Source organism: Aquarana catesbeiana, linkage group LG12, assembly GCF_042186555.1.
Source record: "Aquarana catesbeiana isolate 2022-GZ linkage group LG12, ASM4218655v1, whole genome shotgun sequence".
In the NCBI taxonomy this organism is placed as follows: Eukaryota; Metazoa; Chordata; class Amphibia; order Anura; family Ranidae; genus Aquarana; species Aquarana catesbeiana.
In genome coordinates this window covers 57,701,248-57,729,201 of record NC_133335.1, presented here as the reverse complement: position 1 = coordinate 57,729,201, position 27,954 = coordinate 57,701,248, and the positions used below count along the sequence as shown (strand labels likewise).

General features: G+C 43.9%; 1 protein-coding gene across 1 annotated transcript in view; it reads left to right on the top strand.

Annotated features, from left to right (window-relative positions):
- LOC141113339 (NXPE family member 1-like) overlaps nucleotides 1-27,008 on the top strand; it is a 187,619-nt gene extending 160,611 nt beyond the window's left edge. The window contains exon 7 of the mRNA XM_073606400.1: nucleotides 25,589-27,008. Coding sequence (XP_073462501.1) covers nucleotides 25,589-26,124 — 536 coding nt within the window. The 3' untranslated portion in view covers nucleotides 26,125-27,008. The remainder of the gene's footprint in view (nucleotides 1-25,588) is intronic.
- The last annotated feature ends 946 nt before the right edge of the window (nucleotides 27,009-27,954 follow it).

Genomic DNA, 27,954 nt, shown 5'->3' with positions numbered 1-27,954 from the left:
CGTCAAACGTAAACAGCAATTGCACCATGCATGTGAGGTATTGCCGCGAAGGTCAGATCGAGGGCAGTAATTTTTGCAGTAGACCTCCTCTGTAAATCTAAAGTGGTAACCTGTAAAGGCTTTTAAAGGCTTTTAAAAATGCATTTTGTTGCCACTGCAATTTTAAAGCATGTCATGTTTGGTATCCATGTACTCGGCCTAAGATCATCTTTTTTATTTCATCAAACATTTGGGCAATATAGTGTGTTTTAGTGCATTAAAATTTAAAAAAGTGTGTTTTTTCCCCAAAAAATGCGTTTGAAAAATCGCTGCGCAAATACTGTGTGAAAAAAAAAAATGAAACACCCACCATTTTAATCTGTAGGGCATTTGCTTTAAAAAAATATATAATGTTTGGGGGTTCAAAGTAATTTTTTTGCAAAAAAAAAAAACTTTTTCATGTAAACAATGAGTGTCAGAAAGGGCTTTGTCTTCAAGTGGTTAGAAGAGTTGGTGATGTGTGACATAAGCTTCTAAATGTTGTGCATAAAATGCCAGGACAGTTCAAAACCCCCCCAAATGACCCCATTTTGGAAAGTAGACACCCCAAGCTATTTGCTGAGAGGCATGTCGAGTCCATGGAATATTTTATATTGTAACACAAGTTGCGGGAAAGAGACATATTTTTTTTTTTTTTTTTTTTTGCACAAAGTTGTCACTAAATGATATATTGCTCAAACATGCCATGGGAATATGTGAAATTACACCCCAAAATACATTCTGCTGCTTCTCCTGAGTACGGGGATACCACATGTGTGAGACTTTTTGGGAGCCTAGCCGCGTACGGGACCCCGAAAACCAAGCACCGCCTTCAGGCTTTCTAAGGGCGTGAATTTTTGATTTCACTCTTCACTGCCTATCACAGTTTCGGAGGCCATGGAAAGCCCAGGTGGCACAAAACCCCCCCAAATGACCCCATTTTGGAAAGTAGACACCCAAAGCTATTTGCTGAGAGGTATAGTGAGTATTTTGCAGACCTCACTTTTTGTCACAAAGTTTTGAAAATTGAAAAAAGAAAAAAAAAAAGTTTTTTCTTGTCTTTCTTCATTTTCAAAAACAAATGAGAGCTGCAAAATACTCACCATGCCTCTCAGCAAATAGCTTGGGGTGTCTACTTTCCAAAATGGGGTCATTTGGGGGGGGGTTTGTGCCACCTGGGCATTCCATGGCCTCCGAAACTGTGATAGGCAGTGAAGAGTGAAATCAAAAATTTTCACCCTTGGAAATCCTGAAGGCGGTGCTTGGTTTTCGGGGCCCCGTACGCGGCTAGGCTCCCAAAAAGTCCCACACATGTGGTATCCCCATACTCAGGAGAAGCAGCTTAATGTATTTTGGGGTGCAATTCCACATATGCCCATGCCCTGTGTGAGCAATATATCATTTAGTGACAACTTTGTGCAAAAAAAAAAAAAAAAAAAAAAAAAAGTGTCACTTTCCCGCAACTTGTGTCAAAATATAAAATATTCCATGGACTCAATATGCCTCTCAGCAAACAGCTTGGGGTGTCTACTTTCCAAAATGGGGTCATTTGGGGGGGTTTTGTGCCACCTGGGCATTCCATGGCCTCTAAAACTGTGATAGGCAGTGAAGAGTGAAATCAAAAATTTACACCCTTAGAAATCCTGAAGGCGGTGCTTGGCTTTCGGGGCCCCGTACGCGGCTAAGCTCCCAAAAAGTCCCACACATGTGGTATCCCCATACTCAGGAGAAGTAGCTGAATGTATTTTGGGGTGCAATTCCACATAGGCCCATGGCCTGTGTGAGCAATATATCATTTAGTGACAACTTTTTGTAAATATTTTTTTTTTTTTTTGTCATTATTCAATCACTTGGGACAAAAAAATAAATATTCAATGGGTTCAACATGCCTCTCAGCAATTTCCTTGGGGTGTCTACTTTCCAAAATGGGGTCATTTGGGGGGGGTTTTGTACTGCCCTGCCATTTTAGCACCTCAAGAAATGACATAGGCAGTCATAAACTAAAAGCTGTGTAAATTACAGAAAATGTACCCTAGTTTGTAGACGCTATAACTTTTGCGCAAACCAATAAATATATGCTTATTGACATTTTTTTTTACCAAAGACATGTGGCCGAATACATTTTGGCCTAAATGTATGATTAAAATTTAGTTTATTGGATTTTTTTTATAACAAAAAGTAGAAAATATCATTTTTTTTCAAAATTTTCGGTCTTTTTCCGTTTATAGCGCAAAAAATAAAAACTGCAGAGGTGATCAAATACCATCAAAAGAAAGCTCTATTTGTGGGAAGAAAAGGACGCAAATTTCGTTTGGGTACAGCATTGCATGACCGCGCAATTAGCAGTTAAAGCGACGCAGTGCCAAATTGGAAAAAGACCTCTGGTCCTTAGGCAGCATAATGGTCCGGGGCTCAAGTGGTTAAGCATCATTAAAATCACTGCTCCCGTAAAAACTTCCGTTTTTAAAACTTTTTTTTGCATTGATACATGTCCCCTGGGACAGAACCCGGGTCCCCAAACCCTTTTTAGGACAATACCATGCAAATTAGCCTTTAAAATTAGCACTTTTGATTTCGAAGGTTCGAGTCCCATAGACTTCAATGGGGTTCTAAAGTTCGCGCGAATTTTCGGTCTGTTCGCAGGTTCTGGTGCGAACCGAACCAGGGGGTGTTCGGCTCATCCCTACAAGTCATACTTAACCAGGAATTTTTACTGGAATCAGTATAAAAGTAGTATTACAATATTGGTACTGTCACACAAACATAGCGCAACAGCCCAGTAAGTATACACAATAGGCTGTACACATAAAATTGTATTAACTGGTCTCTGGAAGTGCGTCTTTAAGTAGGACTAATGTCAGAATGGGAAATACCTTAATTCTGGGCACCTTCCCACCACCAGTACGCCCTTATAACACAAGAAGACAATGTTAGTAAATAAAGCACAAATGCAATCCCCAGGGAGCTCCCCCTGCTTTAGAGTGTAGACTCTTTATTAACCAAAAGATAGGATGCAAGGCCTTGCAATGAGATAGGCAGTCTTTTCCTTCTTCTGTCTTCTGCTAGCAATTTATGAATTATAAATTGTAATCCAATGGTTAAATAAACCAGGGTTAGATAAAGTGAATGCTGAAAGTTATCCTTGTAGTGTAGTAGCCTGCAACTGTCTCCGATGTAATTATCTTTATGTAACACAGTGCTAGAAGTATAGGAAAAGGTTTGAGGCCTGGTTAAACTCAGTCTTTAGTTCCTTGAGATCTCCTGTTGTGGGGCTACAGGTCCCAGCACAGTGTTACAGATTCAGGTGTGTAAAAGTGCGTTAGGAAAACTTTGGGCAGCAGCCCTCTCACCCAACCAAGTCTGTATAGCAGAACAACTACGCTCTGGTGCACTTGGTCTTGCTTCCTGCCGGCCGGCGCCGTTACACCTCTCCACTCTGCAAGATGGACCAGTACCCTCTGATGGCTCTGACAGTCTTCTCTGGATCCTTCTTCGTTCTGTCCCGGCAGTTTCTACAGCTCACTGGTGCACAGCAGTCGCTGATTGTGCCGCTCCGCAGTAGGTGTAGGCCGCGCTCTCTGGAACACCTCTGCACAGGTCCTCACAGGCAGGCCATGCGTCCAGAAGAGACCTAAGATGGCCGCACGAAGCCTTTTTATAGCCTACCCAGCATGCATTTCAGTACTGAGTCTTTCTGGGTAAATCACTTGGCATTCTGGGTAGGTATGTGTTAGAATATTATTCCAAATTCATAATTCGGCACTTATAGGTGTTATATTATATTCATGGCAAGCTTGCAAAACATATTTGGTTTTATGATTATTCATAATAAATAGAGTATGTGTGAATGACCTTGATCAATTGATTTAACATGATTCTTCATTTAAAACTGACCATTGCTGGATTTTTCTGGTGTAGCCAATTTGAGTATGACATTTAAGGTATCTTGGTATAGAATGTCATGAGAAGACAAAAATAGACACGTGTCCACTTAGTTAAAGAAATATACATTGTGGATTATATGCTGTTAAGTTAAGTTAGTTTGAAGTTCCAGTCATATTAATAAGTATTAGTATATAGTAACTTAATGTAAAGTTGATAATATGCGTTCATATTATATAGATGTTTGGTTATATGACATTACATGATCAGTACATTACTTCAAGTATGGAGTGTTACATGTGGGCTTGTCAATCGTATGCCATATATGACTCTGAGTTAGGATCTTCTTTTGGATAGCATATTGCTCAAGTTAGCAGAAATGAATATGTGCCATACAAGGTTCTAAGTTGGTGCGAGGTTATGACGTTCACACGTTCACATGTAACATATAAAGTCAATGCTTCCATATTGAAGGTCACACAGACAGACACACACACAGACACACACACACAGCCACTAGGATAGATGACACTGACATGTTCACAAGACACTTTGACAAGTTGGGACAGCTGTCAATTCTGCCAGAAGACTAAGAACGTCATTTCCTGCTTCTTCTTGGACGACACACAAGACAGCATGGAGACAGACAGCAGCCATGAAGCACACATGCTTTCATAAGCTTATTACAGCTTTATAACTTTTTATTCTATTTCATATATTTTTACCCACACTGAACTGAACTATTATATTTTTTACATTGTATTTATGATGCCAATTGTGTGACAATAAACTCACACTTTGTTTTAAGTCAGTTTGACTATCAATGCTATTCATCTGTAAGCGCCTCTGAGATACAAGAATATTAGATATTAATAATATTCTTCAGTATGTAATTGTGGAAAGTAAGCAAACAGTCACTTCCTGTCATATTTTCTCACGTTCTTTGAAATAGAAAAAATAAAATAGAGTCCATTCCACATTTTGGCCACTAGATGGTGCCAAATATTAAATTATAATACTGGTCATAAACTAACATTACATTATATTAACACACAAAAATGCTGGCGCTACACATATACCTGTTTAAATCATGTTGAATGGTATGTTTTGCTGCACTTGTGTAATTGCTGGAGAAACGGATCACAAATTGCTAGAAGCCGGCAGTCTTTTCATAAATGTAGCTACAGTGTAGAAAGCATATGTCTATAAACCTGAATTGAAAACAAGGAAGGCATCAGGAATACTTCTAAGCGTGCAACCCACTAAACGTGATTGTATCCAACTTGTTTTAAAAAGGTTCTGCACTATGATACTTTATATCTATCTCCCATTTGGTCATCTTACATGTGAGTGATATCAACAGTGGAGGAATGCTTGCAGCACATCCCAGGAGGAATCTTGGCTTTTGAGAACTAAAAAAATACTTACCGTAATTTTCCTTTTCTGATGGAACCCATGGCAGTCTACGTGTGGGTTAACCCTACCTCCTCTCCAATGCTATAGGACCTCATTCCCATAAATTCCCATAAATTTGAACTCACCCCTAGGGACTGTGTTCCGTAACTAGCCAACTCTTCACCAATTGGGTGGGAACCCCCATCTTCCATGGAGTCCATCAGGAAAGGAAAATTACAGTAAGTATTTGATAATAAATTTTCAGTTTTCCTGACAGACTCCATGGCAGTCTACGTGTGGGAAATAACTAGCCAGACCACACGGGGTTGGGCATGCTGAATAAAAAAAGCTTTAATTTGCCCCGTCAACCAACAGGATTCTTATACCAAAGTTCACAGAAAATAAAGAAGCAGGTTCTATGCAGTAATGTGACATAAAAGTATCAATGGAGGCCCAAGAGGCCGCTTTGCAGATGATGTCTGGAGCCAGGTGCCCACGAAGCCGCCATACCACTGGTGGAATGTGTCGTCACTGCCTCTGGAGGAGCCAAGCCCTTAGCTCTATAAGCCTACTGGATGGACTGGATGATCTGGTTGTTCTGGTTGAGGCTCGCTTCCCTCTGTTACTGCCAGAGTACAGAATGAACAGGTAGTCGGAGGGTCTAAAAGAGGAAGTAGCTTGCAGGTATTCCTTCAGTATTTTGCCTACATCCAGAGGATGAACTTCGGTGGACCCTGGAGTCCTGAATGTAGGTAGGATGATTTCTTGGTTCTAATGGAACACTGAAGTGACTTTCGGATTTGAGCCGAGCATAGGGATGAGGTCCATAAGTCAGGAAAGTCAGGAATGGTTCTTCATGACCCAAGGATCTGATCTCCGAAACCCTTTTTGGCCGAAGTGATGGCGGCTAGGAAGGCAACTTTTGCAGCAAGGTCTTTTATAGAAAGCGGGGTAGACTACACGCGTCCAGACAATGAATCGAGAATGAAGGGAAATCTTGGTCTTGGGGCCTGATTCTTGTCGCCCCACGAAAGAAGTGCCGGATTAGCGGGTGAACAGCCCATGATGTTCTGGAGAAGGCCGATAAGGCTGAGACTTGGACTCTAAGAGAGCTGATAGATAGAGACAGATCTAGGCCGGATTGAAGGAAGCTAAGGATATCCTGGATCTCTGGATCCCTGAATGATCTGCCCATAGATGAGAATTTGACAAACTTGGCCCATATTCTCTTATATACTTTATTTGTGCTCGCCTTTCTTAAACTCATGAGGGTGGAAATCGCTCTTGAAGTGCACCTGAGAGATTCCAGCCTTTCCCTCTCAAGAATCAGACCATCAGTCTCAGTAATGCCGGACAAGGGTGCAGGACTGCCCCCTGAGAAAGAAGGTCCAGCTGGGTCCCGGAAGCTGAGCTGGGTCAGGAGGGGAAACCATGGCCTGTTCGGCCAGTAAGGCGCTATCACCACCACCTCGAACGCTTCTGCTTGAAGTCTCCATAAGAACTTGAGGATGATCGGGAGTGGGGGAAAGGTGTATGCCCTGTTGAAGTTCCACTTATCTGTCAGGGGAATCTATTCCGGAGGCCTGGTTGCAACAGACCCGAGTGTAGTACTTCTTGATCTTGAAGTTGCAGGGGGATACAAATAGACCCACTTCGGGATCGACTCCCAGGGACAGGATCTACTTGAACGTCTGCACATGAAGAGACCACTCGTTGTCTAACTGTGTGCAAGACAAGAAGTCTGCCTGGAAGTTCTGGACTCCAGGGATGAAGACTGCCGAAATATTGGCCAGGTTCTTCTGGGCCCAAGACATGATGGGTTCAGACTTCTTGGAGCAGGGAGGAGCTCTGAGTGCCCCCTCACATAGGAGACCGCTGTGATGTTGTCCATCCTTAGTAACACTGATTCCCCTTTCAGGAGATGAATGAAGGACTGAAGGGCACCCCAGGCCGCCCAAAGTTCCAGGATGTTTGAGCCCAGATTGTGAAGATGAGAATCCCACTTGCCTTTAGGGATGAGCTGAACACCCCCCGGTTCGGTTCGCACCAGAACCTGCGAACGGACCGAAAGTTCGCACAAACTTTAGAACCCCATTAAAGTCTATGGGACTCGAACGTTCAAAATCAAAAGTGCTAATTTTAAAGGCTAATATGCAAGTTATTGTCCTAAAAAGGGTTTGGGGACCAGGGTCCTGCCCCAGGGGACATGTATCAATGCAAAAAAAAGTTTTAAAAACGGCTGTTTTTTTGGGAGCAGTGATTTTAAAGATGCTTAAACTGAAAAAAAAAGTGTGAAATATTCCTTTATATATCGTACCTGGGGGGTGTCTATAGTATGCCTGTAAAGTGGCGCTTGTTTCTCGTGCTTAGAACAATCCCTGCACAAAATGACATTTTTAAAGGAATAAAGGTCATTTAAAACTGCTTGTGGCTTTAATGTAATGTCGGGTCCTGGCAATATGGATGAAACTCAGTGAAACAAACGGCATGGGTACCCCCCACCCCCCAGTCCATTACCAGGCCCTTTGGGTCTTGTATGGATATTAAGGGGAACCCCGCACCCAAATTAAAAAAAGGAAAGGCTTAGGGCCCCCAGGCCCTATATACTCTGAACAGCAGTATACAGGCGGTGCTAACAAGACAGGGACTGTGGGTTTGTTGTTAAGTAGAATCTGTTTGTAATTTTGAACTGGTACATTTTTAAAGTGTAGCTCCAGCCAAAAAATCTATTTTTAAGCTTTTTGGAAAACATAGGGAAGGGTTATCACCCCTGTAACATTTGTTTTGCTGTCTGTGTACCTCTTCAGAAGATTTCACCTCACTTTCTGTCCCAATGACAATTTTTTTTTTGAAAATTTTTAGTGAAACAAGGATTGGTGATAAAGCATCAGTGAAGAGGAGACACATTTTTCCCATATTAACTCTTACAGGAGAGAATTTCCCTTCCTAGGGGTAGATTTCATCTCACTTCCTGTTGTCTCCTTCCGTTTGCAAGTAGGAGTCGTTTGTAAGTTGGATGTTTGAAAGTAGGGGCCTGCCTACTCTGCAGAAATTGGGGCCTTAGGTGTTGGTGTTGCCACAGCACTGTAAGCCCTCACAGTTACTCTTGGTGGGCGCAGGAACGGGCCCTGCTGTGAAATATTGGATCAAGAATTGTAATTACATGCCATTGTTGAACAGTGGTAGAAAAATTGGGCCTGTGGTGGTGGTGGTGGTGGTGCTGGTGCCACAACACTGTAAGTCCTCACAGTTACTCTTGGTGGGCACTGGAATGGGCCCTGCTGTGAAATAATATATTAAGAATTGTAATTACATGCACCTGTTGAACAGAGGCAGAAAAATTGGGCCTTTGGTGGTGGTGTTGCCACAACACTGTAAGCCCTCACAGTTACTCTTGGTGGGTGCAGGAATGGGCCCTGCTGTGAAATATTAGATCAAGAATTGTAATTACATGTCCCTGTTGAACAGGGGCAGAAAAATTGGGCCTTAGGCACTGGTGCCACAACACTGCAACCCCTCACAGATACTATAGTTGGAGCGCAGGAATGAGCCCTGTTGCAAAGTATTGCATCAAAAATTGTAATTACATGCCCCTGTTAAACAGGGGCAGAAAAATTGGGCCTTAGCCACTGGTGGCAGTGCCCAGAACCAAAAATATTCTTACAAGCTATCAGCATGAAAATTGAGGAGGAAGAGGATTGTGACTCAGCATAACAGGACAGTCACTCAGCATCAGCATAGGCAGTCTTGAAGGGATCTTACATTTTAAAAAAAATCAGTCGGTTACATCAGCATCAGGTGCTTGGTAGCTGGTGATCCAAGAATGATTCATGATTATGAAGGTCAGCCGATCGACCAATTCGGTGGACAGGCACACCCTGTGATCGGTTACAAAGCCTCCAGCAGCACTGAATGTGCGTTACAAAAGAACGCTGGATGTAGGATAGGCCAGTAGCTTAGTTGCATACTGTGCAAGCTCTGACCAGTGATCCATCCTCAAGACCCAGTAACCCAGAGGATTTTCATTGGGAAAGGTGTCCAAGTCTAATCTTTCCCCTAGGTAATCCTGCACCATGTGAATCAGACGCTGGTGATGGTTGCTCCTCTTCCTCCCTCTGTTCTGCCTCAAGTGCCCTGTCCATTATTCTACGCAGCGTGTGCTCCAACAGGTGGACAAGAGGTACAGTGTCAATGATGCATGCACTGTCACTGCTCACCATCCTCGTAGCCTCAAATGGTGACAGGACAGTGCATGCATCCCTAATCATAGCCCACTGGCGTGGGGGAAAAAAAACCAAGGTCCCCTGACCCTGTCCTGGTGCCATAGTCGCATAGGTACTCATTGATGGCCCTCTGCTACATGTGCAGCTGCTGCAGCATGGCCAACGTTGAGTTCCACCTGGTGGGCATGTCACAGATTTGGCGGTTCTTGGGCAGGTTAAATTCCTTTTGGAGGTCAGCCAGCTGAGCACTGGCATTATATGACCTGTGGAAATGTACACAGACTTTCCTGGCCTGCCTCAGGACATCCTGTAAGCCCGGGTACCTGCCCAAGAACCGCTGCACCACCAAGTTAAGGATGTGAGCCAAACAGGGCACATGGGTCAGTTGTCTCTGTCGGAGGGCAGATAGGAGGTTGGTGCCATTGTCACAAACCACCATACCTGCCTTAAGCTGGCGTGGCATCAACCACCTCTGAACTTGCCCCTGCAGAGCTGACAGAATCTCTGCCCCAGTGTGGCTCCTGTCCCCCAAGCACACAAGCTCAAGCACCGCATGGCATCTTTTTGCCTGCGTGCTCGCGTAGTCCCTTGAACGCCTATGGAGCACCGCTGGTTCCGAGGACAAATCAGCACAGGAAGAGGCCATGGAGGAAGAAGAAGAGGAGGTGGTAGAGGAGAGAGGTGTGGCAGAATCTCCACTAGTAGAATTTTGGAGGCGTAGTGGCGGAACAAACTCCAACACTACTGCACCCTGTCCTGCATCCTTCCCAGCTGCCAGAAGAGTCACCCAGTGCGCGGTGAAAGATGGGTAATGTCCCTGTCCATGCCTGCTGGACCATGAGTCAGCGGTAATATGCACCTTACCACTGACCGCCCTGTCCAGCGAGGCCAAGACATTGCCTTCCACATGCTGGTAGAGAGCTGGAATTGCCTGCCATGAGAAAAAGTGGCATTTGGGAACCTGCCACTGAGGAACCGCACATTCCACAAACTCACGGAAGGGGGCAGAGTCTACGAACTGAAAAGGCAGCAGTTGAAGGGCTAGCAATTTAGCCAAGCTATCATTCAACCGCTGGGCATGTGAATAGCTGGGAGCAAACTTCTTTTGGTGGTGCAGCAGCTGGGGCAGGGAAATTTGCCTGGTACAATCTGACATCGGTGTATCTGCAGATTGCCCGCAAGTACTTGGCTGTGACACACCTAATTCTACACCTTCATTCCTCTCAGTGCAGGTTTCAGAGAGGACTGAAGGTATAGTGGGGTTGGAGATCCCAGCTGATGAGGAGCAAGGAGAGGTTCACTTTGTTCTTTGGTGTGGGTCTTTTAGGTATGCTTGCCAACGAACTGCATGGCAGGTCAACATATGTTTGGTCAAGCATGTGGTGCCCAAGCGGGTGATGTTTTGGCCACGCAAGATATGCTTGAGACATATGTTGCAAATGGCAGCGGTGGGATCTGATGCACTCGTCTCAAAAAAGGCCCACACCAAAGAACTTTTGGAATAACGCGCAGAGACAGCAGCGCCCTGCACATGCGGAGCTCTGTGGTGTGATGCAGTTGGTGTGCTGCCCTTAAGCTGGCCCCTGGAGGGCATCCTGCCTCGTTGGAGATGTGCCTCCTCCTCCTCCTCCTCTCTCCTATCAGGCACTTATGTGGAGTCAGTGACCTCATCATCCCCTCCCTCCTCATCACTGAATCAAAGCTGGCAGCATGCTGCAGCTGGGGGAACATGACTGCCAGATTGCTGTCCTTCTTGGGCACCCCCTCTCTCTGGGCTCACGTTACTGCCTTCCTCTAGCTGGGTACCATCATCAGAGCCTTCAAAACACTGGGCATCCTCCTGGAGCATATACCCAACACTGTGGTCAAAAAGTTCAGGGGACTCCTCAGGAGGACATGGTGGGGCTAGGGAAGGAGTGACTGATGCCATTAAGCCGAGGGAAGAGGCCGCGTTGGCGGCTGCTTTGCCAGACAAAGTACCCTGAGCCTGGGTGAGAGGATGAGGAGGATGAGGACGGCTTGGTCATCCACTCTACCAAGTCTTCCGCATGTTGTGGCTCAACACGGCCAGCTGCCGAAAAAAAGGACAAGCGTGTCCCACGGCCACGGGCTGATGAGGATGCACCGTCTCCATCACAAGCACTGTTGCCTCTAGACACAGAGCCTGCTTGCCCTCTTTTATTGGCTTGTGACTGTCTGCCTCTCCTTGTTGGCCTTCCAGACATACTAATGGCCTGCAGTGAGATGTAGCTGCACAAAGATGGGATGTGTATATATATATATACTCATACTGCAGCTAGCAGAATCAACTGCCTGCCTGTAGTATTATTAGTATGAAAACACCAGCAATTGTCTTCAGGTAGCTTTACGTGCACACTGTGCAGAGGACACAGTACACTAACTGTAAATACTGTAGCTGCCTGCCTGTGGTAATAATAGGAGCAGAACAACAGCAATTGTCTTCAGGTAGCTTTAGGTGCACACTGTGCAGAGGACACAGTAAACTAACTGTAAATACTATAGCTGCCTGCCTGTGGTATTAACAGGATCAGAAGAACACCACCAATTGTCTTCAGGTAGCTTTAGGTGCACACTGTGCAGAGGATGCACTACACTAATTGTAAATACTGCAGCTGCCTGCGGTACTAATAGGATCAGAAGAACACCACCAATTTTCTTCAGGTAGCTTTAGGTGCACACTGTGCAGAGGACGCACTACACTAATGCCCCGTACACACGGTCGGATTTTCCGACGGTAAATGTGTGATAGGACCTTGTTGTCGGAAATTCCGACCGTGTGTAGGCTCCATCACACATTTTCCATCGGATTTTCCGACACACAAAGTTTGAGAGCTTGCTATAAAATTTTCCGACAACAAAATCCGTTGTCGGAAATTCCGATCGTGTGTACACAAATCCGACGGACAAAGTGCCACGCATGCTCAGAATAAATAAAGAGATGAAAGCTATTGGCCACTGCCCCGTTTATAGTCCCGACGTACGTGTTTTACGTCACCGTGTTTAGAACGGTCGGATTTTCCGACAACTTTGTGTGACCGTGTGTATGCAAGACAAGTTTGAGCCAACATCCGTCGGAAAAAATCCTAGGATTTTGTTGTCGGAATGTCCGAACAAAGTCCAACCGTGTGTACGGGGCATAACTGTAAATACTGCAGCTGACAATCTGGAACTCCTTCCTAACACCAGCTTAAGGTATTGAACTTTTTCTATATACATTTTTTTTTTTTTTTCTGATGACCTTGGGAAATTTGGTTTCCCAAGAAATATCATCATTATCATTTTTGATTTTTTTTTTTTTGAAAACTTTTTATTTAATACTTTTTTTTTTTTTTTTTCGTTTATGTCATTTCAGCCTTCTATGCTTTTTTGGCTGCCAAACATTGTTTTTTTCAAAAATACACCAGGCCGCCCCGTAGAGGATTTTTTGAGCTATACAGACGATGGGTGATTAGGGCCCCCGCCAGCACTGGGAAAGCACTTTTCATGGCTACATGCTTCAATGTAAGTCGCATACAATTTCTCTAGCGGGAATGCGATTGTCTTAGATATAGGCGATATGTATACATATATTTATATTAGTAACCATATTGTTATTTGAAATTCTAGAAAGTGATGCAGTCCTTCCCTGAGGAAGACTTCATTTTGATATTAAAAGTTGAAACGCGTTGGAATCTGCTATCAGGACACCATCGCATTAATTTCGGTGGTACTTGTATTTAGCAGCAGGACGCATCATCTATTCATATGTATCTGATGTTTTTCATAATTATCTTGTATTTTAAAACACATTTGATTTGTACATTTATTTTGTATTCTATTCGTTTTTTGTATTAATAAAATTCTTTTTTTTAATAATTTCTCTATCATTACATTGCCCTTAAAATCCCAATTGGAGGTATATATTTTCTTTTAATACTGCAGCTGCCTGCCTGTGGTATTAATAGGAGCAGAACAACAGCAATTGTCTTCAGGTAGCTTTAGGTGCACACTGTGCAGAGGACACAGTAAACTAACTGTAAATACTGCAGCTGCCTGTCTGTGGTATTAATAGGATCAGAAGAACACCACCAATTTTCTTCAGGTAGCTTTAGGTGCACACTGTGCAGAGGATGCACTACACTAACTGTAAATACTGCAGCTGCCTGCGGTACTAATAGGATCAGAAGAACACCACCAATTTTCTTCAGGTAGCTTTAGGTGCACACTGTGCAGAGGATGCACTACACTAACTGTAAATACTGAAGCTGCCTGCCTGTGGCATTAATAGGATCAGAACAACAGCAATTGTCTTCAGGTAGCTTTAGGTGCACACTGTTCAGAGGACACACTACACTAACTGTAAATACTGCAGCTGCCTGCGGTACTAATAGGATCTGCAGAACACCACCAATTTTCTTCAGGTAACTTTAGGTGCACACTGTGCAGAGGACGCACTACACTAACTGTAAATACTACAGCTGCCTGTGGTACTAATAGGATCAGAAGAACACCACCGATTTTCTTCAGGTAGCTTTAGGTGCACTCTGTGCAGAGGACGCACTACACTAACTGTAAATACTGCAGCTGCCTGTCTGTAGTATTAATAGGAGCAGAACAACAGCAATTGTCTTCAGGTAGCTTTAGGTGCACACTATGCAGAGGACACAGTACACTAACTGTAAATACTGTAGCTGCCTGCCTGTGGTATTAATAGGATCAGAACAACAGCAATTGTCTTCAGGTAGCTTTAGGTGCACACTGTGCAGAGGACACACTACACTAACTGTAAATACTGTAGCTGCCTGCCTGTGGTATTAATAGGATCAGAACAACAGCAATTGTCTTCAGGTAGCTTTAGGTGCACACTGTGCAGAGGACACACTACACTAACTGTAAATACTGTAGCTAATAGGACAAATAGGATCAGAAGAACACCAGCAATTTTCTTCAGGTAGCTGTAAATACTGTAAAAAAAAAAAACGCCTGCCGTCAGTAGGAAGAGAATAACAGGAATGGATCTAGCTAAACTGAATACAGTGTATGTATGTGTGTATATATGTATATATAACACCTAGGATGCATATATATATACATAATACACTGTAAGTGCAGCTAACTGACTCGCCTGCCTGCTCTATCTAACTTAAATCAAATGACACTGTCTCTCTGTCTATCTCTCCGCCGCAACACACTACACAAGGCCGCCACGCAGGCAGCCTTATATAGTGTGGGGCGTGTACTAAACCCCCTGAGCCGTAATTGGCTAAAGCCACCCTGGCTTTGGCCGATTACGGCTCTCTGTACAGACGGCGCTGTGATTGGCCAAGCATGCGGGTCATAGTGCATGCTTGGCCAATCATCAGCCAGCAATGCACTGTGATGCTGCAGTGAATTATGGGCCGTGACGCGCCATTCAAATTTGGCGCGAACGGCCCATAACGTTCGAAATTCAACGAACGGTCGAACATGCAATGTTGGGTTCCACTCGAACTTGAAGCTCAGCCCTACTTGCCTTGTGCAAGTTCTGACCTGCAGAGGGGTCCCCATACAGCACCACTGGCATCGGTCGTGACCGGGACCCATGAGATGGGGGCAATGGAGTGACAAGTGAGCAGATTTTCACAAGAAGAGGCTGTTCCTTATCACTGATGTTATATGAATAGACTGATATCCCCGAATTCTATTGCTGAAGGAACCCTGTCTTAAAGGAGCGTAACCTCAACAGAGACCACGTGACCATGGAGGTTGTAGAGACCATCATGCCGATAATTTTTAGGCCCTGTGAGGCCCTCAGGTGTGAGGAGTTCAGAGCCTGTGAAATTTTCTCTCGGATAACTGGGATCTTCTCCACAGGGAGAGAGATGGTGCTTTCCACAGTGTCGAACTGGGCCCCCAAGTATATCAGGCGCAGGACTGGTACTAGATGGCCGGATAGATGGAGAACCATGAAGAGTATGAAGTACAGTCCATTGTTGACTCCCGTAGGTTCCATGGGCGCATACAATACCTGCTGCATTGGAAAGGGTACGGTCCAGAGGAACGCTTTTGGGTCTCATCCTCGGACGTACATGCCCAGGTCCTCCTCTGTGATTTCCATAGATGGTTTTCCCCTCATGTCTAGTGGTCCTCCGAGGGGGAGGGGTCATTGAGGAGGGGGTACTGTCAGGGCTGGGCTCAGCCCTTCCTTCTCAAAGCTGGCCTCTCAGCTGTCAGCTAATTGCCAGCTCCTATTTCTCCACAGTGACTCACCTGTTGATGATATCCTGCTCGTCAGTCCTGCCTATTTAAGCCGTCCAGTCTAGATGATCTCTGCCTTCGCCTTGGTCACATCTCTAGAGACGCTCTCCTGTGTTTCTGTTTAAGACTTGCTTGGCTGACATTCCTTCTGGTACCAGATCCTGCTTGCAGTTCTACTACGCTCATCTCTGGCTCCCTGACATTTTGGCTTGTCTGACAATCCGTTTCGGTTCCTGAACTCTGGCTATGTTTTGACTACATTTACTCTGTTTACCTTTTTTATTATTATTAAACAAGTGTGATTTAACTGTACTTCTGTCTCAGTCTGATTCATGGTTTCTGACACTGTACAAAGTAAGGTCTGTTGGCATGGACCATAGGGTGAGTACATGGATTGAAAACTGGCTACAAGGGCGAGTTCAGAGGGTAGTGATAAATGGGGAATACTCGGAATGGTTAGGGGTGGGAAGTAGGGTCCCCCAGGGTTCTGTCCTGGGACCAATCCTGTTTAATAGGTTCAAAAACGACCTGGAGGATGGGGTAAACAGCTCAATCTCTGTATTTGCGGACAACACTAAGCTAAGCAGGGTAATAACTTCTTCGTAGGATATGGAAACCTTGCAAGAAGATCTGAACAAATTAATGGGGTGGGCAGCTACATGGCAATGAGCTTTAATGTAGAAAAATGTAAAATAATGCATTTGGTTGGCAAACATATGAATGCAACCTACTCACTAGGGGGTGAACCTCTGGGGGAATCCAGGATGGAAAAGGACCTGGGGGTCCTAGTAGATGATAGGCTCAGCAATATCATGCAATGCCAAGCTGCTGCTAACAAAGCAAACAAAATATTGGCATGCATTAAAAAGGGGATTAACTCCAGGGATAAAGCGATAATTCTCCCACTCTACATGACTCTAGTTCGGCCGCACCTAGAGTATGCTGTCCAGTTCTGGGCACCAGTCCTCAGGAAGGATGTACTGGAAATGGAGGGAGTACAAAGAAGGGCAACAAACTAATAAAGGGTCTGGAGGATATTAGTTATGAAGAAAGGTTGCGAGCACTGAACTTATTCTCTCTGGAGAAGAGACGCTTGAGAGGGGTTATGATTTCAATTTACAAATATCGTACTGGTGACCCCACAATAGGGATAAAACTCTTTTGTGGAAGGGAGTTTAATAAAACACGTGGCCACTCACTAAAATTAGAAGAAAAGAGGTTTAACCTTAAACTACGTAAAGGGTTCTTTACTGTAATGCCCCGTACACACGATCGGACATTCCGACAACAAAATCCATGGATTTTTTCCGATGGATTTTGGCTCAAACTTGTCTTGCATACACATGGTCACACAAATCTTGTCGGAAATTCCGTACATCAAGATGTGTTTTGTACGTGGTGACGTACAAAACACGTACGACGAGCCGAGAAAAATGAAGTTCAATAGCCAGTGCGGCTCTTCTGCTTGATTCATGCATGGAACTTTGTGCGTCGGAGTTGTGTACACGCAATTGGAATTTACAACAAAGGATTTTGTTGTCGGAAAATTTGAGATCCAGATCTCAACTTTTGTGTGATGGAAATTCCGATGGAAAATGTCCGATGGAGCCCACACACGGTCGGATTTTCCAACAACAAGCTCCCATCATACATTTTCCATCAGAAAATCTGACCATGTGTACGGGGCATTAGAGCGGCAAGGATGTGGAATTCCCTTCTACAGGCAGTGGTTTAAACGGGGGGCATCGATAGTTTCAAAAAATGATTAGATAAGCACCTGAATGACCGCAACATACAGGGATGTACAAGGTAATACTAACATATAATCACACAAAAAGGTTGGACTTGATGGACTTGTGTCTTTTTTCAACCTCACCTACTATGTAACACTATGTAACTATGTAACCTGACCATCTCCCTGGTAAGCAGAAAGACCAAAAACTATACTCTCTTCTAGCACCTACCTAAGAGGGTGCTACACTGTATTTGATGTTTATTTTAAAAGTTGCTATACACTCACTGGCCACTTTATTAGGTACACCTTGCTAGTTCCGGATTGGACCCCCTTTTGCCTTCAGAACTGTCTTAACCACTAGGCGTCCGAAAGAGGGCTACAGCGCAGACTCCAATTGCCGGGAGGGCGTCCCTGGACGTCCTCCTGTTCACTTCCACGATGCGCGCTCCCACGAGCGTGCATCGGGGAAATTATGCTCTGCCCGTGTCCCTTGGACACAGCCAGTCACAGATCGCCGTAAACGGCCAATCACAGCGGCCGTTTACAGCGCGATCCGAGCTTCCAATGAGAGATGATCTCAAATGTAAACATATGAGATCATCTCTCATTGCCGGCTTTCTCTCCTCACACAGAGACCATGTGTGAGGAGGGAGAGCGATCTGTGAAACTGTGAGTGCCAAGCTTTTAGTTGAAACACCCAACAGTGCCCATACAGTGCCACATCAGTGCCACAGTGCTCATTACTGTTGCTGCCATCTGTTATCAGTGCCATCTGTCAGTGCCATCTGTCATCAGTGACATCTGTCGTCAGTGCCATCTGTCAGTGTCACCTGCCACATATCAGTGCCACGTATCAGTGCCATCTGTCAGTGACATCTGTCGTCAGTGTCACCTGCCACATTGGTGCCACCTGTCTGTCACCTGCCACATCAGTGTCATCAGTGTCACCTGCATGGAAATAAGTACAGCGCTGCACCAAACAATATTGGAAACGAAAAAATATGTAGTATACAATTAGCAGCTGACACACCTCTAGACACGGATAAAGGCAAAAAATAATTTAAAAAATGTAGTGTAGCGCTATGTGTATATGTAAACAGTAAGTACGTATTTCCTATTACAGGAAAAAACAATATTGAAATACTAGGTGATACGAATTGACATTAAGAAATGACTACAGTGAGTAAATGATGTGAATCAATAACATAAAGTTAAACAATAAATCTAAAAAAACACATATATGTGGCAAATCAAATAATATAGTCCATAAAAAATTATATTGGTGATGAACAGTGGAATGGAAAACCACCACCAAAAAAATCCATAAAAGTAAAGTGGACGGTGGACCCCTTACGATTACCGCGATTGACTTTATATAAGCTGTTTTTGATCTCCTACCATGTGAGTGTTCTCCTTTCATTATTTTAATAAATTGATGTTTATAAACGTTATCATGCCATGTGAGCTTTTTTTCTCGCATGATATTTGAAACATCCATTGGGCCTGTTGGACTACCTTGGGGACGAATAAAGCTGTGGTGGGACCCCTCCTCCCCTTTTTGGAAGCTGAGGATAATTTGACGATTCATCTCGCCAGACCTGGTGGTCATTAAGCTTTCTTATAGGGCGTACACACGGTCGGACTTTGTTCGGACATTCCGACAACAAAATCCTAGGATTTTTTCCGACGGATGTTGGCTCAAACTTGTTTTGCATACACACGGTCACACAAAGTTGTCGGAAAATCCGATCGTTCTGAACGCGGTGACGTAAAATACGTACGTCGGGACTATAAACGGGGCAGTAGCCAATAGCTTTCATCTCTTTATTTATTCTGAGCATGCGTGGCACTTTGTCCGTCGGATTTGTGTACACACGATTGGAATTTCCGACAACGGATTTTGTTGTCGGAAAATTTTATCTCCTGCTCTCCAACTTTGTGTGTCGGAAAATCCGATGGAAAATGTCCGATGGAGCCCACACACGGTCGGAATTTCCGACAACATGCTCCGATCGGACATTTTCCATGGGAAAATCCGACCGTGTGTACGGGGCATTAATTCTGGTAATTCTGGTAAGCCTCTTTTGACGCTCCGGTGATGGTCCTGCCACTTATTTAGATCTTACACCCATCTGTGATTTCTCACCCATTTATCTGACAGAAGTAAATTATTCTGTTTATGAGGAAAACTTGGGACTTTTTTATTATTTAAGCACTTTACTTTTATGGATTTTTTTGGTGGTGGTTTTCCATTCCACTGTTCATCACCAATATAATTTTTTATGGACTATATTATTTGATTTGCCACATATATGTGTTTTTTTAGATTTATTGTTTAACTTTATGTTATTGATTCACATCATTTACTCACTGTAGTCATTTCTTAATGTCAATTTGTATCACCTAGTATTTCAATATTGTTTTTTCCTGTAATAGGAAATACGTACTTACTGTTTACATATACACATAGCGCTACACTACATTTTTTTATCAGTGTCACCTACCACATCAGTGTCACGTATCAGTGCCATCTATCACCAGTGCAATCTGCCAGTATCACGTGTCATCAGTGCCACATATCAGTGCCATTTTTCATCACTATGTCACAAAGAGTATATTCAGCCGAGGAGGCATATAATATTCTTGCGGCCGTCGAGAGCAACGGGGAGCTCTCCGCTTCGGATTCCTATTCAGATTATGAGTCTGACGTGGACTACGAGCCTGTCCTCAGCAGTGGTACACTGACAGCCTCAGAGGAGGAGGGTGAGAGTCCGCCCGCCAGACGAAGACGTACTGGTGAGGATCCACCATCACCACAATGCCATCCACCATCACCGCAATGCCATCCACCAGCACCGCAGTGCCATCCACCAGCACCGCAGTACCTGGACAAAGGCCACGTACCAGTGGGGTGTCACCTCAGGCCCAAAGGGTTAGGTCCCATGCCAGCCTTCCCTACTCCCTTGAGAACCCCTTATGGCTTCCTCCTAATTCAGGAGAAGCTATCATTCCCCCTTTCACTGCCCAGCCAGGAGTCCAGGTGGACACAGAAAATTTTTCACCAATAGATTTTTTCAACCTTATTTTTACTGAGGACATGCTTGCATCGATTGTGGCCCAGTGCAACCTATATGCCCAACAATACATAGCAAGTAACCCAACGTCCTATTATGCCCGTCCCTACGAATGAAGAGCCCTAACAGTGGAGGAGTTTAGAATTTTTTTGGGCCTCACATTCTGTATGGGACTAACCAAAAAAAATGTATTACGTTCCTATTGGTCTACCCTCCCCATCCACCACATGCCCATCTTTTCCTCTACAAAAATGACAATACCCAGTGCCCTCCGCGAAATGACCCAAATTTTGACAAGCTTTATAAAATTCGCCCACTACTAAAATATTTTTCTGATATCTTCCCCCAGTTATTTACCCCAGACCAGCACATATGTGTGGATGAGTCCCTCGTCAAATTTAGTGGCAGGCTGGGCATAAAACAATTTATTCCCACCAAAAGGGCCCGCTATGGGGTGAAAATGTATAAATTATGCGACTGAGCTACAGGGTATACCTATGCCTTCATGGTATACGAAGGGAAGGACACCCAGCTACATCCCCCTAATTGCCCAGAATACATTGGATCGAGTGGTAAAGTCGTTTGGGAACTCATAAACCCACTCCTGGAGAAAGGCTACCATCTGTATGTGGACAATTTTTACACTAGTCTGCCCCTGTTCCGCAATCTTCACAGACAGAAGACTCCAGTATGTGGCACCGTAAGGAAGAACCGGAAGGGCTTTCCTCAAAGCCTCGTGAACAAAAAGCTAAGAAGAGGGGAGATGGCGAGCTTACGGAATGAGGAAATTCTGGCTGTGAACTGGAGGGACAGAAGGGACATCTACGTGCTTTCATCAATCCACAATAATACCGTCGTGGAGATAACCAGGAGGAATGGGGTAATCCAAAAGCCAACATGTATCTAGGAATACAACAAATTTATGGGGGTATCGACTTCAACGACCAGATGCTCGAACCCTACCTTGCCACGAGACGAACATACCAGTGGTATAAAAAAGTTTCAATTTATTTGTTCAATTTGGCCATATATAACAGCTACGTTATTTATCATAAATCCACTGCAAGCCCCAAATCCTTCCTTGGATACCAGGAGGAAATCACCACTGCCCTTGTATTCCCGAACGGCCCACCAGAAACCATTCGATCCGATGTGATTAGTAGACTCTCCGAACGCCACTTTCCAGAAAAAATCCCCCCCCAGACCAACAGGCCAAAAACGGCAGAAAAAATGCCGGGTGTGCACCAAAGGAGGAGTGAGAAGAGACACTACTTTTTATTGTCCCCAATGTCCTTCCCAACCAGGCCTCTGCATAGTTGACTGTTTCTGCCGTTACCATACTTCACTAAATTATTAGTGAAGTATGGTAAACATAACCCTCACTTCCTGCCATTTACCTTCACACCCCTTATGCCTCTGTTTGCTCTGTAACTGACCCAGGCTTGTTTTTTGACCACGTTTCTGCCTACCGATTCTGTTTATATCTCTGCCTGATCTGGAACTGACCCTGGCTTGTTATTCGACCATGCTTCTGCCTACCGATTCTGTTTATATCTCTGCCTGATCTGGAACTGACCCTGGCTTGTTATTCGACCACGCTTCTGCCTACCGATTCTGTTCATACCTCTGCCTGATCTGGAACTGACCCTGGACTGTTTGACCATCCTTTTTGCCTGCCTCTTGGACTGATCTTGTACCCTGCCACTGGACTACTGGGATTCATAACACAGGGGTCTCACATATGTGAGGGGCTCCAGAATTGTTTTTCTGGATGAAGAAAACATTTTTTTTGTTTTCTCATTCCTAGATTAGGGTCTGGAGACTCGGAGGCTTCAAAGAGATTTGGGTGGGAGAAGCCTCTACCCCTGTCCCCATTCTGTCCTGAACGAGGCCCTACTTTTGCCTGCTGCCTGTAGGACCTATGCCATCATGCCTCTGCCTGTCGCATGAACTGACCACACCACATGGATGGACCATGTTCCTGCCTACAACCAGGATCAATATTTTGGCACTGCTGACAATCTCTGCCTGCACTGACCCTGGACTGTATATGGACAGTATCCCTGCCTGCTGCCTGTACTGACTATGGACAGTGTTCCTGCCTGTTGCCTGGACAATTGGGTTTGTTTTTGCTGACCAAGTCCCTGCCTGCTGCCTGGACCAGTGCTATCCTCCTGTGGACAACTGTGCTACTAAAACCACAGGTAATCTTTTTTTTACCCTTTGCTCAGCAGAATGTATTTTGGGGTGTAATTCTTGGTATGTGCATGCTATGTGTCCCTAGAACACCTGGCGGTGTTCCTTGTATGTGGCCAGGCTGTGTAAAAGTCTTACACATGTGGTATCGCTATACTCAGGAGGAGTAGCAGAATGTATTTTGGGATGTCATTTTTGCTATGTACATGCTACGTGTTGGAAATATCTTATAAATGGACAACTTTGTGTAAAAAAAATGCGTTTTCATTTTTTTCCACATTTTCCAAAAACTTCTGGAAAAAAATGAACCGTTCAAAAGACTCATCATGCCTCATAGATCATACATTGGGGTGTTAGCTTTCCAAAATGGGGTCATTTTGTGGGCGTTTCCATAGTCCTGGTGCTCCAGGGCCTTCAAAAGTGTAATAGGTAGTTAACAAGTTAGATGTGTCATTTATGCTCCTAGAACACTTGATGGTGCTCCCTGCATGTTGGGCCTCTCTATGTGGCTAGGCTGTGAAAAAGTCCCACACATGTGGTATCGCCATACTTAGGAGGAGTAGCAGAATGTATTTTGGGGTGTCATTTGTGGTATACACATGCCATGTGAGAGAAATAACCAATTACAATGACAATTTTGTGGGAGGAAAAAAAATCTTCATTTTGCAAAGAATTGTGGGAAAAAATTACAACATCAAAAACCTCACCATGCATCTTACTGAATACCTTGGAATGTCTACTTTCAAAAAAGGGGTCATTTGGGGGGTATTTGTACTGTCCTGACTTGTTCGGGTCACCAGTACATCAGGTGTGATCAATTTTTTATGATTTGCACCACAACTTGTAGACTCTATAACTTTCACACAGACCAAATAATATCCACTAATTTTGGTTATTTTTACCAAAGATATGTAGCAGTATAAATTGTGGCCAAAATTTATGAAGAAAAATTAATAATTTGCAAAATTTTATCACAGAAACGAAGAAAAATGCGTTTTTTTTTCTAAATTTTCGGTCTTTTTTCATTTATAGCGCAAAAAATAAAAAGCCCAGAGGTGATCAAATACCACCAAAAGAAAGCTGTATTTGTATGAAAAAAAGGACACAAAATTCATTTGGGTACAGTATTACATGACTGAGTAATTGTCATTCAAAGTGTGAGAGCGCTGAAAGCTGAAAATTGGTCTGGTCACGAAGTGGGTTTAAGTGCCCAGTTGTCAAGTGGTTAATTCTTTGTGGCATAGATTCTGGTCCATATTGACATGATGGCATCACGCGGTTGCTGCAGATTTGTCGGCTTCACATCCATGATGCGAATCTCCCGTGCCACCACATCCCAAAGGTGCTCTATTGGATTGAGATCTGGTGACTGTGGAGGCCATTGGAGTACAGAGACCTCATTGTAATGTTCAAGAATCCAGTTTGAGATGATTTGAGCTTTGTGACATGGTGCATTATCCTACTGGAAGTAGCCATCAGATGGGTACACTGTGGTCATAAAGGGATGGACATGGTCAGCGACAATACTCAGGTATGCCGTGGCAATTAAATGATGCTCATTTGATACTAAGGGACCAAAAGTGTGCCAAGAAAATATCCCCTACACCATTACACCACCAGCCTCAACCATTGATATAAGACAGGATGGATCCATGCTTTCATGTTTACGCCAAATTCTGACCCTACCATCTGAATGTCGCAGCTGAAATCAAGACTCATCAGACCAGCCAACATTTTTCCAATCTTCTATTGTCCAATTTCGGTGAGCCTGTGCGAATTGTAGCCTCAGTTTCAGGTTCTTAGCTGACAGGGGTGCACCTAGTTTGGTTCTGCTGCTGTAGCCCATCTGCTTCAAGGTTTGACGCGTCCTGCATTCAGAGATGGTATTCTGCATACCTTAGTGTCATCTGTCATCATTGCAGATGACACTAAGCTATGCAGTGGAATAACGTCCTTACAGGATGTCTCCAACTTACAAGCCGACCTCAATGCACTGTCTATTTGAGCAACTAAGTGGCAAATGAGGTTTAATGTTCATAAATGTAAAGTTATGCACTTGGGGGCTAAGAATATGCATGCATCATACATGCTAGGGGGAGTACAACTGGGGGAATCAATGGTGGAGAAGGATCTGGGGGAGTTAGTAGATCATAAGCCTAATAATAGCATGCAATGCTGGATTCTTTCCTAAATGTACACAATATAACTGGGTACTAACATTTTATAAGTAAAGTTGATTCAGGGAAAATCGAATTGCCTCTCTGGAGATCAGGAAGGAATTTTTCCCCTGCTGTAGCAAATTAGATCATGCTTTGCTGGGTTTTTTGCCTTCCCCTGGATCAACTGTGGGTATAGGTTTGTGGATATGGGATTGCATTATTATTATTTTTTTTTTTTTTGGGTTGAACTAGATGGACTTGTTTTTCAACCCGACTAACTATGTAACTATGTAATTATATGCCTTTGTTGTAACTTGTGGTTATTTAAGTTACTGTTGCCTTTCTATCATCTCAAACCAGTCTGCCTATTCTCCTCTGACATCAACAAAGCATTTTCATCCACACAACTGCCGTTTATACGTTTTAAAATAAGTTATCCTAAAACTTCTATCTAGTCTGTGTTGCTTATTAAAAAGTCAGGCTTCAAACAATCAGGTTACTAGTAAAATTCCAAACGCATTTAAAGACTTTAGAAGAAAGTCATAAGTAAGCTAAAGAGGGTGTTTTATATATTTTCCTAGATTTCTCTTTTACCTTTTATGTGTGTTTATTTATATCTATATCAAACTTTGTAATAACAATAAATTGGTTTTATTTACCTTTTTCAAGATCTAAAGTTCTTTGATCTCCATGGAAATGGCTGGCACAGGACCTACTTGGCCATAGACCAAACCAACAACATCTACATACAGTGGAAAAAACACGGGCACCCTTTTGTAACTCTGAGCTTCTTCAATGCCAGGGACTATGCTGATGTCCCTCACCAAATTGACCAAATTGGTGGAAACTCGGACACGGTTATTGTTATCACACTGGGACAACATTTTCGAGCTTTTCCTATTTCTCTGTTCATCAGAAGGCTCTTCAATGTTCGTAAGGCTATAGAGAACTTGTTTTTACGAAGCCCAAATACAAAGGTTATCATCAAATCTGAAAACATCAGAGAGATTAATTTGGATGTGGAACGTTTTAGTGACTTTCATGGGTATATTCAATATCTCTTAGTGAAGGATATCTTCAATGGTCTTGATGTTGGGATGATTGATGTGTGGGACATGACTGTAGCATTTAATTCTTTCAATGTTCATCCACCAGAGATTGTTCTTAAGAATCAGATCAACATGTTTTTGACTTACCTTTGTTAATGTAATACACTGAACTTCATGATTGAAAGTTTCTGAAAGAAGAATGTATTGATCATACCATCCAGTCAGAGTTTACTAATTTTTGACTTGCATTGAAAGCATTAACAGAAACTAAAGATATTTTTTTATAAGGATATTTTAAAATATATCTCAGCTTCTAAATCATGGGTCAGCAACTTTTCCACTTGAAATTCTATGTATGTGAATGCATGGAGGGCCGCATTCACCAGCTAATAAATGAAGATACAGCGGAACCTCGGTTTGCGAGTAACACGGTTAACAAGCGTTTCGCAAAACGAGCACTGTATTTCTAAAAATCCTAACTCGGTTTGCGAATGTTGTCTCGCAAAACGAGAAGGATTCAGGCCAAAAGCGATGTGCAGTACTGCTTTTGGCCTGAGGTGGGAGGCGCCGGAGCTGAACAGCGCCGATCGTCGGCGTTCGGAAATGCACGGAAAGTTCGGCTGACCACGGCAAACCTCGGAAAGGCTCGTGAACGGAGTCTTTCTGAGGTTTGCCGAGGTCAGTCGAAGTGTATCCGGGCCTTTTCGGTTGTCTCCGAGGCTCTCCAGCGCCCCCCGCCTCTGGCCGCATGCGGTATTGCATCCCATTGAAGTCAATGCGGAACTAATTATTTTCGTTTACATTGCCTTCTATGAGAAAACTCGCTGTGATATGCGAGTGCTTTGGATTACGAGCATACTCCTGGAACGGATTATGCTTGTAATCCGAGGTTCCACTGTAATAATCTGGACCTCTTTACATTACACAGCCCCTGCACTTCTGGACCCCTTTACATTACACAGCCCCCGTACCTTTGGACCCCTTTATATTACACAGCCCCCCTGCACATCACACAGGCCCCCCCTGCATATTATACAGCCCTAGCCCCCCCCCCATGTTATGCTTTAAAATTGCGCACACTTGTGGAATAGTAACAAACTAAGGTATTTAAAAATCTCCATTGGCGATGCTATAAAAATTTCTATCGGTTATCAGTTTAGAGTTACAGAGCAGGTCTTGCGCTAGAACTATTGCTCACGCTCTAACTATTGCGCCAATACCTCACCTGTGTGGTTTGAACACTGTTTACAATTGCAATCATGACTTATGTATGTGTTCACTTCTGCGCTTGAGCGCGGAGGGATGAGGCGCTTTAAAAAAAAATTTTCATATTTATTTTAGTTCTTTTTTTTTTTTTTACACTGTCCTTTTAAAAAAAAATTCTGATCACTTGTATTGCTGTCAGAAGGAATGTTAACATCCCTTGTGACAGTAATAGGCAGTGACAGGTACTCCTAATGGAAGGATCTGGGGTCTATAAGAGCCCAAATCCCTCCTTTGCACTTAAAAGCATTCAAAACACCAGTTTTGAATACTGTATTTTTTTTAAATTTGGCGCCTTTAAGTCTTCTGTAAACCGGAAGTGGTTTCATTTCATCGCTTCCAGGTTACTAGATCCAAGACCCGATCAAAACCGATACCGGCTTCATTCCGGTCTCTGGCCAGCCCATGGACTTGCAAGCTGGCCACTCAGGCCTCCCGGTGGGACTGGAGAGCCCAGGAGAGTTGCAGAAAGTGGCGGGAGGGGGGGACGTCCCCTTCCGCTGCTTGGTATAGAAGCCGAGTGGTTTCTTAGCTGCATCGGTTGTTATCCCAAGAAAGCCGATCGGGGTTAAATGTCTGCGGGCCGGGTGCACGTGAATTTATCATGAACACTGATGGGCCGAACAATTAGTGGTGGAGGGCCAGGTGTTCTAAATGTTAAAGACAGATCCTGGTCTCTGTGATCGGGAGGTGGAGGGACAGGCTCATGATCACGTGACCACT